General features: G+C 33.6%; 1 protein-coding gene across 1 annotated transcript; it reads right to left on the reverse strand.

Annotated features, from left to right (window-relative positions):
* Positions 1-1,688: 1,688 nt before the first annotated feature.
* LOC112526059 (K(+) efflux antiporter 5) lies at positions 1,689-13,223 on the reverse strand. The gene is made up of 20 exons (XM_025136440.1): positions 12,876-13,223; positions 10,134-10,177; positions 9,447-9,514; positions 9,199-9,235; positions 9,021-9,082; positions 8,836-8,911; positions 8,631-8,705; positions 7,188-7,259; positions 6,996-7,079; positions 6,808-6,876; positions 6,628-6,705; positions 6,289-6,377; positions 5,835-5,931; positions 4,377-4,430; positions 3,799-3,894; positions 3,374-3,562; positions 3,213-3,290; positions 2,641-2,685; positions 2,469-2,564; positions 1,689-1,864 (listed from the first exon to the last, which is right to left on the reverse strand). The coding sequence occupies exons 1-20, from the start codon at positions 13,108-13,110 to the stop codon at positions 1,799-1,801; spliced, it is 1,710 nt and encodes a 569-aa protein (XP_024992208.1). The 5' UTR covers positions 13,111-13,223; the 3' UTR covers positions 1,689-1,798.
* Positions 13,224-16,980: the final 3,757 nt, after the last annotated feature.

Below are 16,980 nucleotides of genomic sequence, written 5' to 3' on the forward strand. Positions count from 1 at the left end.
ATATATGTATGTGGGAAGGAGGAAGGGTTCAAAGAATAACTTTATTTTACAAATACGAGAGAACATTCTTTTATTATAGTCAATCACATGTGATACTGAATCAGAGAAATAGGCAACCTTCGATGCACCTAGGTCGCGGGCCAAGGTCGCTCGAACACGAAGTCCTTTCACGTGTATTGTTAGGAGTTTGAACCTCCACAAAACACACACACATATATGGAGGTTCAAACGAGAACAATACCATTTTACGAAAAACGCAAGAACTCATCACATGTGATATTTTAAGGAGACGAAATAGTGTGCTAGCGACTTGGCCCTGGCCAAGGTCGTCCGTCCATGTTCACCATATGTATATAACTAGTTTATCACATGTGATGGTTGTCAGTTACCGTTCTCGTTTGAATATATATATATATTCATTCATGTTCTTCCTATCTGATTGGCATGTAATACTTTCTTCAGTTTCAGGTAGTGAAACACAGTTGTGTGGAGCTAGTGATGAAGAAGGTCAGAACTCAATATTCCCTATCAAGATGTCAACTGAAGTCCCTTTCTAATGTGTTTGGTGATCAATTAATGTGATCTTTTAACTTATATCGGCATATGATATATGATCATAATCTCAATATATACTCATAATCTATATATTCGTATATGTATGTATGTATGTAGTCTTTGTTTGGCAACATATATATCATAAGGAATTTTGGAACCATTTCAATTGAGTTATTAACATTTGTTTGTACAATTAACACATAAATATCGTAACCATTTCATGTAATCGTTGAGATAAAGCATTTCTTTCGAGCCTTCTACTTATTTGGTTAATACAGGGGCTCATTTGGAGTACATACACAAGCTCGTTATATCTTTGTGTTGTGGCTTTGTTAATATATATTGAGATCATGCAAAATTCCCTTTTTTTCGTAGGAGCCACTTTATTAGCAGTGATTGTCATAAGTTAACATATTTACATACAATTAACATATTTTAAGATGGAATAACATATATATTAACGTACACGAAGATTATGCCAACCTCCACTAACAAAGTTTTATGGGATTTCATTCATTTCCCCTTTCCCTTTCCCTTTCTCCACAGAAAATTAAAACCCTAAGCAGAGGTTTGGTTTAACAGAATGATTCTTAGGGATTTGGATTATTATGGGTGGATTTAGAATCTATGGCTTGTAGGATTTGGTATAGAATTGAATTCAAAACTTTAGAGGCAATTTATAAATAATTATATTACCCTATTATAACAAAACCAATGTTTTTAAAACATTATTACAAACAAATCTTTAATAAACTTATGTGAAATATAACTATCCATGGGATTTTTAAATCCAAAGTTTATGGGGTTTTATTGAAATCCTAGAACGTTATAAACTTTCCTTTAAACCAACCAACATAATTAGAATAAAATCCAATCCAAATCCGGTGTAGGATTTGGTGGGATTAATTTATATGCGAATTTCATGTAGGATTAATTTACCTGGCAGGCATCATGAAATGCATTAATTGAACTGAGAAGACCTGATCAAAATTGGCTTTTTGATACCTAATTTCAAACACTTTTTTCTACAATATCATTTACTTGTGTCCTTCCTACAAAGTGAACATATATTACACACCCCCTATATGTACATCAATATTCCTAACTAAGTTAACCGCCATATATATATATATATATATATATAGCTAGTAACTCCCGATAGGTATCATCAATTCCATTCCATTGGGTGGTTGGCTGTAACACAAAGAAACAAATACCCAACTCTTGTAGGCTGGGCTGCAACTCATAAAACTCTGTTTCGTTGTTCCATCATTTTCGTATTATGCACTTCAATCACAGTCGTTTTTTCCTGCCAGTTGAACAAACTCAATTCTTCAATATCAAATCATAGCAGACAATGGAAATCAATATCAGAAGAGAACGCCCTCTTCTCTGATTCAAATTGCCACTGCAATCGGCAACGGGAAAGGAGGGATTTGAATTCACAACTTCCTAGATATTAGCATAGCATCTATGGAACATTCAAATAAAATAGTTGATGGTCTAATGGCAAGCGGAAAAGGGTAGACCATATTTCTCTTTTCTTTTTAAAAAGACCCACCATGCATGTTTCTTAGGTTATTCTTGCAGGATCTTCTAAAAGATGAAAATAACATAAGCTCAACATCTTCAATCCGGTTCTTGGTTCTAAAATTTTCCATTTTTTGGTGTCAATCTGGTTTTGTTCAATTCCAGATGGATTCATGGTACTAGATCTATCAACCTTCAGTCTACACTAATGCTAACATCCCAAATCCTGAGCGATGTATGCATAAAAAAACAGTTAGGTGTTCCCGATAACAGTAATATGCATGTCTACGCTCCAAACATGTGTGTATTGGTGTATATATATACATATAGATATATACTCACATAAGCGAGAGAGAGAGAGAGAGAGAGAGAGAGAGAGAGACCTCAGGCTGCGTGGTGGCCTCTGAGGGAAACCAATGCATCAAAACTCCCAGGTGCATCACAGCAGGTATCAATCTGAAAAGCACAGGAGTCGTCACCTGCAGTAGTTCAATATTAGATAGGGAAGACCAAAATCTTTCCACTTTTTTGGGACCGAATGTAACAAAAGCATACCAGACTGAGAGCCGTCGTTCCAAGAAGAAGAAGGTACATCTTTCCCTAAAAAAGAAATAAAAAAAATACTTAGCACATATAGACGGACTATCATAAAGGGTGATATTTTTCATCATTTAACATACTTGTCAATTTTTCTCTCCAATGTAGTGATGCCCATCAATTTCTAATGAGTTATGGAACAATCGTAATTCAAAAATTAACTATGGTTATGGGACAGAAGGAATATGAGATTTCTTTGAAGATGCCCCATGCATGCCGTCTTCATCTTTAAGATTATTGGATATTTGCTGATTTGACTAATCTCAGTCTCACAAAATAAAGTTGAGATCAGTTTTACACATTAGAACGGTCCTATAATCACTCTCCACAGACCGCAATGGCAAAGAAGAATTCGAAAAGAGGTGACAGTGTTAAAGGCATGGCAAACACTTTTGGATGTGGATATGGACGTTGGTTATAAACCAAAAACAAAAAGCCTTCTATTATAAAAAGATATTCCTCGAGGCTAGAAAAAAAACAGTAAACGAAGCATGCATCACTTAATTTAAATGAGGAGAAAGCGAAAGAACCTCAACGAGATGAAGATTTGAGGCACGACTTAAAAGAACAAAAGCAAACTCCCCGATTTGAGCAAGCATAATTCCAACCTGCAGAACATAACAAAAGAAAATTTTGAAGAATTGTATATTTGGTTTGTCCAAATTCAATCGGGTGCAATGATAGAACTTACAAGAAATGATGTCTTAACACCATATCCAAAGGCCTTGGTGATGAGTGCAGAAACTGTAGTCTTAACAACTATAACCAAAATAACTGATGCTAGTAGTATATCCACATGAGTCCACAAAAAATGTACATGTATGAGCATTCCGATGCTAGATAGAAAAAGAGCAGCAAATAAGTTGCGAATAGGCTCCACCTACAAAGGTTATAATTAGAGCATTCATCCAATCACATATTTTCCACACAGCAACAACACGAAAGATAATTGTTTGAAGAAAAACAGCTCAAAACCAACAACCGTTGGCGATTGATAGAATGGCTTGCATTCTGCATTATTAAAAAAATTTATTCTCCTATAACTACAAACATGCATGTGTATATAAAAGTTCCAAAAAACATGAGGACTCGTACAAACGTTGCATGCTAAAATACCTGATCTAAAGTATGTTGTGCAAAATCTGTAGTAGAAATCATAACACCAGCCACAAAAGAACCCAACTCAAGACTTAGCCCCAACTTATCACTGCACTGAAAGGTTAAGAGTTGAATATTAGAATGGCAAAACTGCACAGGCTCTATGTGCACTCGAATTAAAGAGTCAAGTCTTAATATTTTATGGTTCCAGAAAAAGCAATGGTTAGATCCAAAATTATTTAAAAATCAACAAACTACATAGGAACACAGTTTCGGAAAGGTTTCCAACTTAAGGGCTTTAAAGATTTACCCAAAAAAAATATTCATCTGGCTGAGTTTGTATGCTATTTATTTAAGCAATGCCCAGAAATTAGTGCAATTTGGTTGATCAGATTCTTAATTAAAAGGTCTAAATCACATGAAAGATTCAAGTTTAGCCAGATCATATCAAGTATAAAAGGAGGCTCACAGCATTTTCAGTGACGAACGTAAAGAGCAGAAGATACATATCACTGGACAAGTATTTTTCTGTAGCAAAAGACTGTACCAGTACCACAAATAGAAACAAAAAAAGATGAAGCTAATATTAACCTTACCCAAGCAGATAATAAGCAGAAGGCCACCGCAGCTAGCTGGTAAAGTTCATTCGTCTGAAGCACAAGAATGAACAGAAATAAGAAGAAAATGTCAGACAAAATCATACAAGTAGCAAGTTGGTTAAATTGAAAGTAAAATATAAAAGAATGTTTGGGCAAAGATCCACAAAGAAAAAAGACAATTGGAAGCTGGTTCCAATATTATACAACAGATTCACACACTGTATCATCAAGTTGGGTCAGCATGGCCAAATCTAGTGCAAAAATATGTAATCAAGATGCAATATGTGCTGATAAATTGAATTCCTAGACTAGCTAACTTTCAATATGAATTCACAAGTTTTTGGTCGTAATAGGAACAGAAACACATGCACTTCCTTTTGGTAATAGTCGTCTGCTACACAGCTCTTGGAAGAAGGGAAATTCAATTTGGAAGACTCCCACTATAATTTGATAGGAGTCCTAGCAACCAGCAAATGCAGTAGCATGATAAATACGTTGCACTGACTTCTATATACCATGCAGGGTACAAGATAATTTCACTGAAATGTTTATTAGAGTATACAGATCAAACACTTTGTTGCATGCATACATAGGCAATATAATGCAAATCCAATGTATTGATTTACCAATTTTAAGATATCTTTAGACATAGAAAATGAGCTGAGCTGCAATAAAATTATGAAGTAAAGGAGCCTAAAAAAGCCTCATGTAAGGCCAGAGACAACCCCTCTGCAAAATATTAGTTGGCCGGGACCAGCCTTCATAATTCACAGAGCAACCATCTGCCCACCAACTAATTGCAACCAAGACAGTTGTTTGTGGGTTGTAGCAGTAACACCAAACAACAGAAACCTCAAACTAATAATTCAAAACATCAAATCTCAACTACTGAAAGATGATTTTTCAACACAAAGAAAATGTCCCTTGTAATTTTAAAATATGTAAGGCTATTGTGTCTGAAATGTGTAGCTTATGAAGTTATGACCTTTAGAGATTTCTCCCCTTCTCCAATTATTAATCAAGAAATGACTGGTGAAAGAAAATGTTTTTATTTAAGCCTCATAATGCAGCTCCAATTATGTCTTACCACTTTGCATATGGACTTGCACAGCATGGAGATTATATTCCCTCTTTTAGTTTTATGGACCATGGGGAACAAATATTTTTAGCAGCCAATAAAATTTATCAGCATCTGAGCATAAGACAGATCATTATCATCCACCAAGTAACCAACTTAACTGGTTTGATCACAATGTCATTATCAGAATCAGAAGTATTAGGACTTGTACTATTAGCTACAATCCAACCAACCACCAGGTACCGACTGACTACTACTAATTAATTAAACCCAATAGGTCAATTTGAAGAAGGCAGCATTCTAGTGAAAGATGTTTCTAGCTAGCTTTTAAAGCTTGTTGAGAAGGGGATAATGAAGCGATAATTGGCATAACTTACTTCAGATGACAGTCGCACCATCAGCTTGAGGAATCGGGGCATGAATGACCATGTCAAAAGTGATGCAGCAAAGAGATATGTTGACAAAGTCATCAGCCTGAGTTAAACAACAAGAAGTTAAGTTATAAAATGGAAGTCCCTTTAAGAGATGGACTGCTAACATAGCAAATAAATAGTAGCACCATTGGATACGATAGTCAGGTTTCGATTAATTTTAGCAGAGTTATAGTTGGCACCCCATTCCTGGTGGCTCCTATTGTGTTTTACCTTTCTTTTTAATGTTTATAAAATTTGTATTCCATTTCTTTTAAATAGTATAAGTGCCTAATTAAACAAAATGATAAGTCGAATATCTATTCCGATAAACAATTCAGCTAGATTGTGAAAGGGTGGTTATGCAGGCACATTAACAATAAAAAAGAGGATATAAAAAAGCTCCAAGTGAAAGACTTACACTCTTCCCATTGAGACCATCCCTTGCAAAGCCCCACTGTTGCCACCCAGAACTGGCAGCAAAGCAAATAGCAAGCCAACAGCACAATCCTGGAAAAAACCATAGACAACAGAATGAATTAGGACATGCAAACCATTAGGCCTTGGCCTAGTGGCCACCTCCTTCCGTAAATGCCTTGCCTTGGGCGTGCCCACCCGGGTTCGATTCCAGGGGAGGACAGGTTGTCTTTTCCGGTGCTTGCTTATGAGGTATGGCAAGTAGGGTTTACAAAAAAAAAATTAGGACATGCATTTCTTTGTTTCCAACCAGGAAAAGTAGGCCTAGTGGCCTACTAATTACCTGAAAAATCAGTGTCCCAATAGTGACTTGACCATGAAGGGCATTATTGCTATTTTTCTCAACCAAAAATTTCACTACCTGTGTAGTAAAAAAGCAAAGAAAATATTTTCAGGCTGTCAGAAAACAGAAGTTAACCAGACAAAAACAGTAGCAAGAGCTAGAACTGATCAGGTAACAAACCACTGCCGTTGATGACATTGACAAGAAGCAACCCACGAAAACACCCTCTGACAGCTCAGCTCCACATAACTGTACCCATCAATGAGTTAGAACAATTAACATTCACTCAGTTGAAACCATGTAGCAATGTGAAGCTCTGTATGCATGTAACATAACTATGTAAATTTTTACTACAACTTTAGAAGTACCATGGCCAATGCTCCACACAAAAACATAAGAATAACTATTTGAAGTAAACCTCCAAGAACAGCTACAGGACCCACAGCTTTTAGCTGCATTAGAAACAAATGATGACAGCTTTACAACATGATGAAAATAACCCTTGCATATAATTTTAGAAAAACTTATTGGAGGAAGCATCTGAAAAGCTGAAAGTAAACCTTTGCCATAGAAAACTCCAGCCCTAAAGCAAATAAAAGGAACACCACCCCAAACTGAGCAAATGTCTCAACCTGTCATGATAATAGAGAGAAAGAACAAGGTAATTAGACATACTATTACGAAATGACTGGTATGTTATGAACAAGGAGCCACAGAATTACAGATCTAGAAGATAATAAGGGAAGCATACAAGTTACACATGCTGTGATATGAAAGCAATGCACCTTGGAGACCAACAAATGGATGGAAAGATAAAACCTGGAAAATTACTATCTAGATCTTAGAAGCACTTCAACCTCATACATTGTACTCTCATATATAGAGGTTTTAAATCAACTGGTGTAGACTGTAGATCCATGATAAGGAAAACCTCCCCCACCACAACAAGATACTACATTAGCCATGCAGAGAACACCACAAAATCAGGTTTGAATACTGTCATAAAATTCTGCATTATATAATACATGTCACTTGCAGGTATTGTATTTACATGACTAGTCATTAGCAAAGATCCTAGTTTACCTAATGTATTCAATGCACAAATGAACACCCTATGGAACCTTACACCTCATGTGTACCTTGCACCCATGCATGTTTCCAGCCTTTGTCTCCCAAAAAGCTCAAGTAAAACATAATATGAGGATAAAATATTCATGACAGTACACCTCCCCAGATGAAATTAATCATTATTTGGCATCTCTACCAAATTTGGTGCCATGAAATAATGCTTGTCCAAGAGATATTGTAGTGTTTGAAAAAAAAAAAAAAACTCAATAAATGGATCATGTCCTAGTGCCTAACAGTCGACCTGCCCATTTAATAATAACAATCGAACAAAATTTGGATACACCTGACAAGGTTGTCCTTCACACGAATAAGAAGTAACTATCAGAAACACTCTCAACAAGATGAGCAAGTAATAAATCCTTATCTCAAATTATGTCATTTATATATCCAAACCTAGTTGAGCCAATTTATCTTACTTCTGATAACAAATATACCATCTCACTTAAGAGCATAAACTCCCATAACATACAAGACGTAAGAAGATACTGGAGTTTATTCTCTTACAGTAGTTTACTGGCAATAACATACAAGATGTATATCGTAATTTATTCTCTTACGGTTGTGTTTCCGTTAAGTATGTGGGAAGAGAGGGAGAGAGAGGAGCAAACACATACATACATGTCTTAGTTAATGAGGGAAAGGGGAACGAAATTTAATGGTTAAAAGATATCCAAATGCTGATAAAGTTCTATGATAATGTTGGGGTGCTGAACTCAGTTGTGTACTTTTTAGCATCAAGTTCACACTACCCAATGTGTCTCTTAGGCTAGAACTAGCCACTGACTACCAAGCAACACAATATTAGATAATATAAGAGAAGTTCATCTTTTCCGCCAGAGGAAAAGTTAAAATACCAGCGAGTCATGACAACATACCTGTACCATCTCACTTACGAACTTCAAGCCACCAGGTCCAACCAGTGAACCCGCAAGAAGATACCCAACAATGACCTAGTGAAGCCGCATGGAATAAGGTAACATTAACTTCAGTTTGAAAGTCAAGGAATATTATTTGGTCCACAAAGAAAGAACCCTTAAGATAAACTACAAACATGAAAACTTAAAACCCAGATGTACAAACCGGTTGTCCCAAGCAGGAACAGATAATTCCACCAATAGCAGCAGAAACAATGATCACCACCAAATCTGAAATCAGCCTATAGATATGAAAACCATGAAAACCCAAGTTATTTTATAATAACAATATCAATACGTACATGCAACTCAAAGAATTTATTTAGAAACAGAACATACAAAAGATCTGACCTTACATCTACTTGAAGTATTGGATATTTAGATTTCTTGTTTGATATTACAAACACGTTGTCCTGCAATTACACAAAGCATATAAGCAGGTGCAAAAGGGAGAAAGTGAAGCTAAAGCATAGCTCCTGTCTAGACCAACATCAGTAAAGGACTATCATGTCCTACAGTCACAGGTCACCTGTTTGTCTATAAGCGTTTGCGTTTCATCATCTTCGCTGTCAAGAGAAAAAATTTGGAATGAACTACTGTTGTTATCTAAATCATATACAAACACACAATTAGAAGGAAGCATGACAGTCAAACGAAAAATGACACTGTAGCAGCATTTGGGCAGTGAAATGGAGGGCTATTCTCAGCTTTTATTAAATGCTGTATTTCAATTAGCTATTGAATGTGTATGCACAATAAGCATGCTAAGATACTTACGTCGTCACTTGAGTGTCATTATTCTTAGCCTTCTCATGTGTGATTTTAGCAACAGTCTCCAGTACAGCCTACAAATCATCATCTGAAGAATGTCACATATATGATATAACTGTAATAGATGAGATATGATGTTAAGAGGTTGAAATCCATATGCTAACTAATTGTCCAGCTTCAAAAATTCATATTTCTTATGTGCAGTATAGGAACATTGATAATTTTCTTTTGGTGAACTATATGCCAATTTAGGTCCTACACAAATTACCTTGGCACACCAAACAAGAAGTTAATAACCTCCTTTGCGGATTCTTTTAAATGGCAAGCAAGATGTCAAAAGCCTTCCAGATTAACTATTTCAATATGTGCAAGCACAGCACCATGCACTATAAGTGGCATCAAGCACGTGCTCAACTTCTATTCCTTATGTGGCTGCCAAAATAGATTGTTTGAGGGATATGGTTTCCCATTCGCACATTCATTATTGCCAAAATCAGTTGCTATAGTGCAGCTTTCAAAAACTCAGACAACCACATCCCTAGTCACAAAATATTATGAAGCTACCTATGACAATTTAAATCAAAAGCGTAATATCCACAAGAGTTTCCAAGTTATAAACTTTTCAAACTTATCCATAATATATGCAAATGAAATTAGTTATGACCTTTGAACTTCTTCCAGAAAATTTCTTACCTCTTGATCAGCCACGCTGTTATTGAAACTGCTTCGAGTGGAACCTAACAGCATAAAGAGCGGTGAATTGTGTGAGACTAAACAACATAAAACAAATGAGATGAAGAAAACAACGGGACTGAAAAGTGCTAAACAATTAGTTTGTGGTGGCATAATGTAGAAGCCAAGTTCTAAATACCAATGATACATGCAACGGATTACCAGTAAAATAATTGCTGGAAAATGTATTTTTTCAACATTTGTACTTTAAGCATCATTTGTGTATATCACGAATAATTTCAGCTACTTCAAAAAAAATATCAAGGTGAAATTTATTGTACTCTGATACCAGCTGGCTGCACCTAATTCATACATAACTCAACAAATGCTATAACTTTAAGGATCTAATAAGCAAACACAGCATCTCTATTGTAAAAACAAATAAACAAACATACTTGCTTTGCGAGAAATATGAAATTTAGATTTGGAAAAAATACCGATAGGCCAAGACAATTGGGAAAAAAATGCATCACTAGGAAATACGTGAACGTATCAAAAAGTTCATGAATCTAATCATGCGAACATGCCATGCAAGAAATATCTAGACACTACTGTACAACAAGCATGTACATTCTTCTCCTCTAATCTGTCTTTTTCTTAGTCTAAAATCTAAACGTAAACCAAAGAAATTGCATATATGCCAATGCTACGTTCAGGCTATGCTGTTATAGCGGTGAAAATACAAAATTGCGATCAGGACCGATATTTAAAATAGCGGTGGTATTGTGGTCCAAAAATAGTGGTTCATATAATATTTCTTAATATTATATATTATATATCTTATATATGATATGCCTACATAAACATATCATATGCAAAATAGGAAAAGTGTTCATAAACGAGCTAATCGCAAGCAATAGGTTCAGCAGAAGCTAGAAGCTGGAAGTCTGGAACAGGAGCTGGAAATAGGAGCTGGAAACAGAAGCTGAGAGCCTGAGACTCGTGGGTCGTGTCGTCTAAAGCAGATGAGATCGCCGAACAGAGCCCAGAAGAAAAGATAGTCTAAAGACTAAAACAGGTTGTTGATAGAGAAACCTAGTTCTTCCAATTTAGGTTAATGGATTAAACTTAAGAAAAATAAAGCCCAAAAAAAGAAAGACCGAAAATAAAGCCCAACTATCTAAAACAGAGACTGAAAATAAAGCCCAACCCCCCCCCCCCCAAAAAAGAGTAACGTTAATATCGAACGCAATTGACCCTAAATAGCGGTCAAAATTGCGGTAAATTGCACCGATAATTGCGCTACTCGCAATCTGACCACCGTTATTTTGCTAATGTCTGCTATCTGAGCTATCGCCGCAATAGTGGCGCTATTGTGCCGCAATTTACAGCATAGCATTCAGGTTCCAAATCGGAGAACCCACAGATTTGCAAGAAACTATAGCAAAGTCCACGTTGAAAAGAATGACTGAAGGGATAAATAACACACTCTGCTCAAGGATGCAATTGATTTATAGGCATTTTTTTATATAATGACCTAGTGCTTATATACAAATTTGACTTTTGAATGTGAAGTTCATTTTCCAAGTCATTTAAATCTGTATGTTTTTATCCTGTGATATTAAGAGTTTCCATGGAACAATGTGAATTTACAACACACGGAAAGAATGCTTGCATGTATTTGTGCCTAAGCTCATCAATCAGAGTTGTGACTGCTTACAATGAATCACTCATTTGTTTCAACATTAGCAGGGCTTAAATTCATTTACCTAATGCTGGTTGAAAAGAATGAAGTGAGTGTCAAATGAATGAGATCAGGGGCGGATGCACGCGTCAAGGGTAGAGGGACATGCCTGATGCCCTCGAGCCAAATGTAAAAGAAGTGTGAATTTTATCAAATCCTAAATCTGGTATTTACCCCAACCTTCTTCAGGCAAACTCACTCACTGCTTTTAGTGTCGTAATTCTTGGCAATTTAGTGTTTTTGGAAGATTTTGATATTTATGTCCACCGTTTCTTTTGGAACGCTTTTTAATTTTATCTGACTATGTTTTACCTCATTCGGTTTGTATGGGCTATTCGGCTTTGGATTCTTTTGATACCCCTAGGTGTGCCCCCAATCACCTGACTTCCTACCACTGATTGAGATCCAGTATTCCAGTATCAATGGCCATTATAAATTTATAACTTTCAAAAACAGGAATCAACAGAAGCAAATAGAGCCTCAACTAACTGGGAATAACCCAGTGCCAACTCAACTTCAAGCACTGACAGTTGGTGATTCAGATCAGCTAAGTACCTGACTTTGTCTGTGTTTTAAATTACTTTTCCATGAAGCATCAGACAACAACTCAAGTCACTCCACATATAAGACCTACCTCACTCTTAAATAACCATGTTCGAAAATGAAGATGTAACCAGACATTCAAGTCCAGATAGTCTAATTTTCAAATTGTAAGCCGATATAAATTGTAACCAGATCTATACAGTTTGCATTTCGGAATTAGTAGGTTTTAACCAAGGTCGAATTGTAGTTTTTTTTGGTATAGATTAACAGTTGTTAAAGTCCTCAACCACCATGATATAGCTAGTAAAGTTGTGCAAATTGATGAAAGCTGGCTGCATTACAAGAAACTCGTGACACTTCAGGGACTGTATTAACATGTTAGAGCTTCAAATATTAATCACACAATAACATTTAGTACGAAAAGAAAGGGGGAGAATGGAGATCAGGTGACATAAGAAGACGAAGAACTCATTTACCATCCGTGGACTCATTCTCTGAGAATTCTTTCTCTAAAACGCGATCGAACATCTTGGCGATGCTAGCGTCGCCGGACTCCGGCGCCGTCGAATTAACTAAAGTTCCGTAAAATCTTTCCCTGGTTTCCTGATCAGATCTCGCGGAAATCGTGATTCTTGCGCAAAACGCGATAACGGTGAACACATATAAAAGAGAAAGAAATCGGCCATCCCGTTTTGCGCAAACCCTCGCCATTGAAGCAGATTTCAGAGGAAATCAACAAGATTCATGTGAAAAGAGGAAATCAACCCCTAATCACAATGAGCATAAGAAAATTCAAAGTCAAAAAGATTCCAGGAGGGGAGAACCGTTCACGTAAGATGATGGCGAAAATAGATGGGATTTGTTACGATGATCGTATTAATAAAATCGGCGATTGAAAGATTTATGCAGGCGGGATGTAAAGTTATATAAAATACCCTCATACTTTCCATGTTTACAAAATCTATCCCCATGCTTCAGGAACTACAAATAATTCCCCTATTTTAGTGTTGGGGATATTAATGTTGATAAAATAATTTGTTTTTCTAGGCTGCGTTTGGTACATAGGGCAGGACGGGACAAAACCCACTGTCTCATGTTTGGTGCAGTCCTACCCTCTTGTTCTGTCATATACAGTCATACCCTCTTGTCCTGTCATGTCCTGTCTTGTTTAGTCATATCCAATTATGTCTACGTACCAAACACTACCCTAGAGATCAAATAGCTCCAAAATATCTATTGAAATTAAAGTTCATAGGGCAATTTTTATTCGATGGATCAAAAGTTGCTCAAAAATATCTTTAACAACAATTCGAATTTGATTTAAAAATTATTTAATCTCTCTATCACTTCTACATCTCATCAAACAATCATAATTTACGAATTTAATTTCAAGTTCTACAAACCAAACAAGATGTACCATTATAAATTCTACAAATTAAATACACCAAAAGATTCTAAATGTTTCAAATTCGAAAATATTTCGTCAAATCACATGGTTGTTAATAGTTAGTTTGTTGGAAACCTATATGTGCATTTATTATAATCGTTCATTCTGATATACCTTAGTTTTTATATCTACGCCTATATTATATTATAATGTATTTGACAAAACTCTTAAAAATCATTTTTTATGCATAAAATATTGTTTATTGATGCATATTACTTAAAATTCAAAATTACAAGTAATAAGGCATAAATACAACTTATTAAAACTCCATATTTGAATTCGTGTAACTAATTACAGATAAACATAATCAAATATTAAATAAACATTTAATTTTAAATATAAAAAATCTAAAATATAATTAGGATAATCATTGTTTTCTAACAGAATAATTAATTATTATCTTTATAAAAATTGTATTATTAATCTATACTATATTATAAAGTATTTGACAGAACCTCTTAAAAATCATTTTTTATACATGAAGTACTGTTTATTGATGCATATTACTTAAAATTCAAGATTACAAGTAATAATGCATAAATACAACTTATCAAAGCTCCATACTTGAATTCATGTAACTAACTACCGATAAATATAATCAAATATTGGATAAACATTTTATTTTAAATATAAAAAATCTAAAATATAATTAGGATAATCATTGTATTCTAACAGAATATTTAATTATGATCTTTATAAAAATTATATTATTAAATCAAAAATAAATTACTTCCTTATTAAACCTAAATTAAATTATAATAAAAAAAGTTGAATTAAAGAAATTACATAATAAAACAAGAACTTTTAAATAACTATTTAATATTAATATCGATATGTTTTTTTAATTTTAAGATATCTTCAAATTTATATTTTATTCAAAAATAAAAACATTATCTTTTTTTTCAAAACCACATAAAAACATATTAAAACATCAATAGGGAACAAAATAAAATGAAACATTAAAATCGAGATGTATCTCGCTGCATTGCACGAGTACCCTTTTAGTATATTTTAACAAATATAGTGATTACTTTTAAGAAAATACAAGTAAACTTTCAATTGTGTCACTCATGCTTATAAAATCATATATTTTTTTATCGTTGTAAGCTAAGTTAACATACTTTTACAAAGTGAATGAGTTAAATGAACCAAATTCAATATATATCTATACTATATTATAAAGCATTAAAAATGTATGAAGTATTGTTTATTGATATATATTGCTTTAAAATTCAATATTACAAGTAATTGTGCGTAAGTACAACTTATTAAAGTTTCATGTTTGAATTCGTGTAACTACCTGCAGATAAACATAATTAAATAGATGATACACATCATATTTTAAATATATAAAATCTTAAATATAATTAGGATAATCATTGAGTTCTAACAAAATACTTAATCATTATCTTTATAAAAAATTATGTTATTAAATAAAAAATAAAAAAATGAATTAAAGAAATACACAAAAATGGAGAAATTTTAGATAGTTAGTTTGGTGTCAATATCAATATTATTTTTAAATTTTTTATGATATATCTTTATTTTTATATTTTATTCAAAAATAAAAACATTATCGTTATTCTCAAAACCACATAAAACCAACTAAGACAAAAGAAAACGAACTATTAAAATAGAGATGTATCTCGCTGCATTGTGTGGGTACTATTATAGTGTTTGTGTGTGTGTATATATATGTATATATATATATATATATAGAGAGAGAGAGAGAGAGAGTTTGGTTCAAATACTAACCAATTTTTTCTGTTAACTATGTTAGTCAAGCTCAACCAATCATATTTCATCTTTTCCTTTGGTTCAAATGTAACTCATGTAATAAATACAAGGGTATTTAAGTAATTTGTCATTTTATGTAACTCCCAAATAATTAATTGGGAGTTACAAATTTGAAAATATCACAATTGATCATGATGCAATATTGACATTGGGGTCTCACACGTGTTCATGTTCTATAATTCACATTTATTTTAATCGACAGTTCTCACATTTGATATATGAACACATCAGAAATCACACAGCCTTAGATGTCGTGATTCATAAGTGTTCATGTATATTCAAGTCACTAAATGTTCATATAAATACATACACACACACACACAGAGAGAACATGTGAAAACATGTGAACACGTATGAAAACACACAACCCTAAATGCCTTGGTTCATAGGTGTTCATGTACATACAGCAAAGTTGGCTCATGAATATACAGAATATGTTCATACGGTTCACATGTTGTTCATATGTCTAATATTTTTTTGTTTGATGTGGTTTGAAGATATATATAAGTTATTCATATGTCTGACAACTCGTGTATTAAAGATAGATTATATTTTACCTAAATACCCATTGATATTTTGTTCACATATGTTAATTGAAAATATTAATTTAATAATTAATTTTTAAATATCATTAAATCACAACCATTTATTATTCAAACTAACGGTCAAGATCGGTTAACAAAGTTAACACGATTATCTTGGTTAGCATTTGAACCAGCTCCGATATATATATATATATATATATGGAGAGAGAGAAAGAGAGAGATCAATTGCAAACCACCCTCATTTGTGAAACCCTTACAAACCAATCTCATCCATCTATTTTTTCCATCAATGGTTAATATTAAATAAGTTTATATTAGGAAATAAAATAATAAACTTTAATTTTTAATTAAAAAAGGGCAAATTTGTCAAATCCCCAACAATGAATTAGGTATATATATCCTAATAACTACTGTTAATTATGGAAATGTATTAATGGAAACGTTTCTTATGGAAGGAAGTAAATCATTTTTCTTAATATAATTTTTTTACCATTAATATTTTTTATTATTTTATTAAATTTAACTTATTAAAATATGAATTGTAAAAGCAGTAGAATATGAAATCTGTGTTCGTTTCATTGAAAAAATATATGTACTTTGAGTAATGAAACGAATGTCATGTTCAGTAGTGACCATGAACACAATTTCACTGATGAATTTAATTTATTAATATTTCGAAACGTTTATGCATGAAAAACGTTCATTAAATTAAAAAAATATTCAGTTTCCAAAATGTTTAATTAAATTTTTAAAAAAGTTTCATTCTTTATATGTTTCATCATTTATTAGGAT

This window comes from Cynara cardunculus, assembly GCF_001531365.2.
Source record: "Cynara cardunculus var. scolymus isolate 2C chromosome LG 13, CcrdV1, whole genome shotgun sequence".
Classification (NCBI taxonomy): domain Eukaryota; kingdom Viridiplantae; phylum Streptophyta; class Magnoliopsida; order Asterales; family Asteraceae; genus Cynara; species Cynara cardunculus.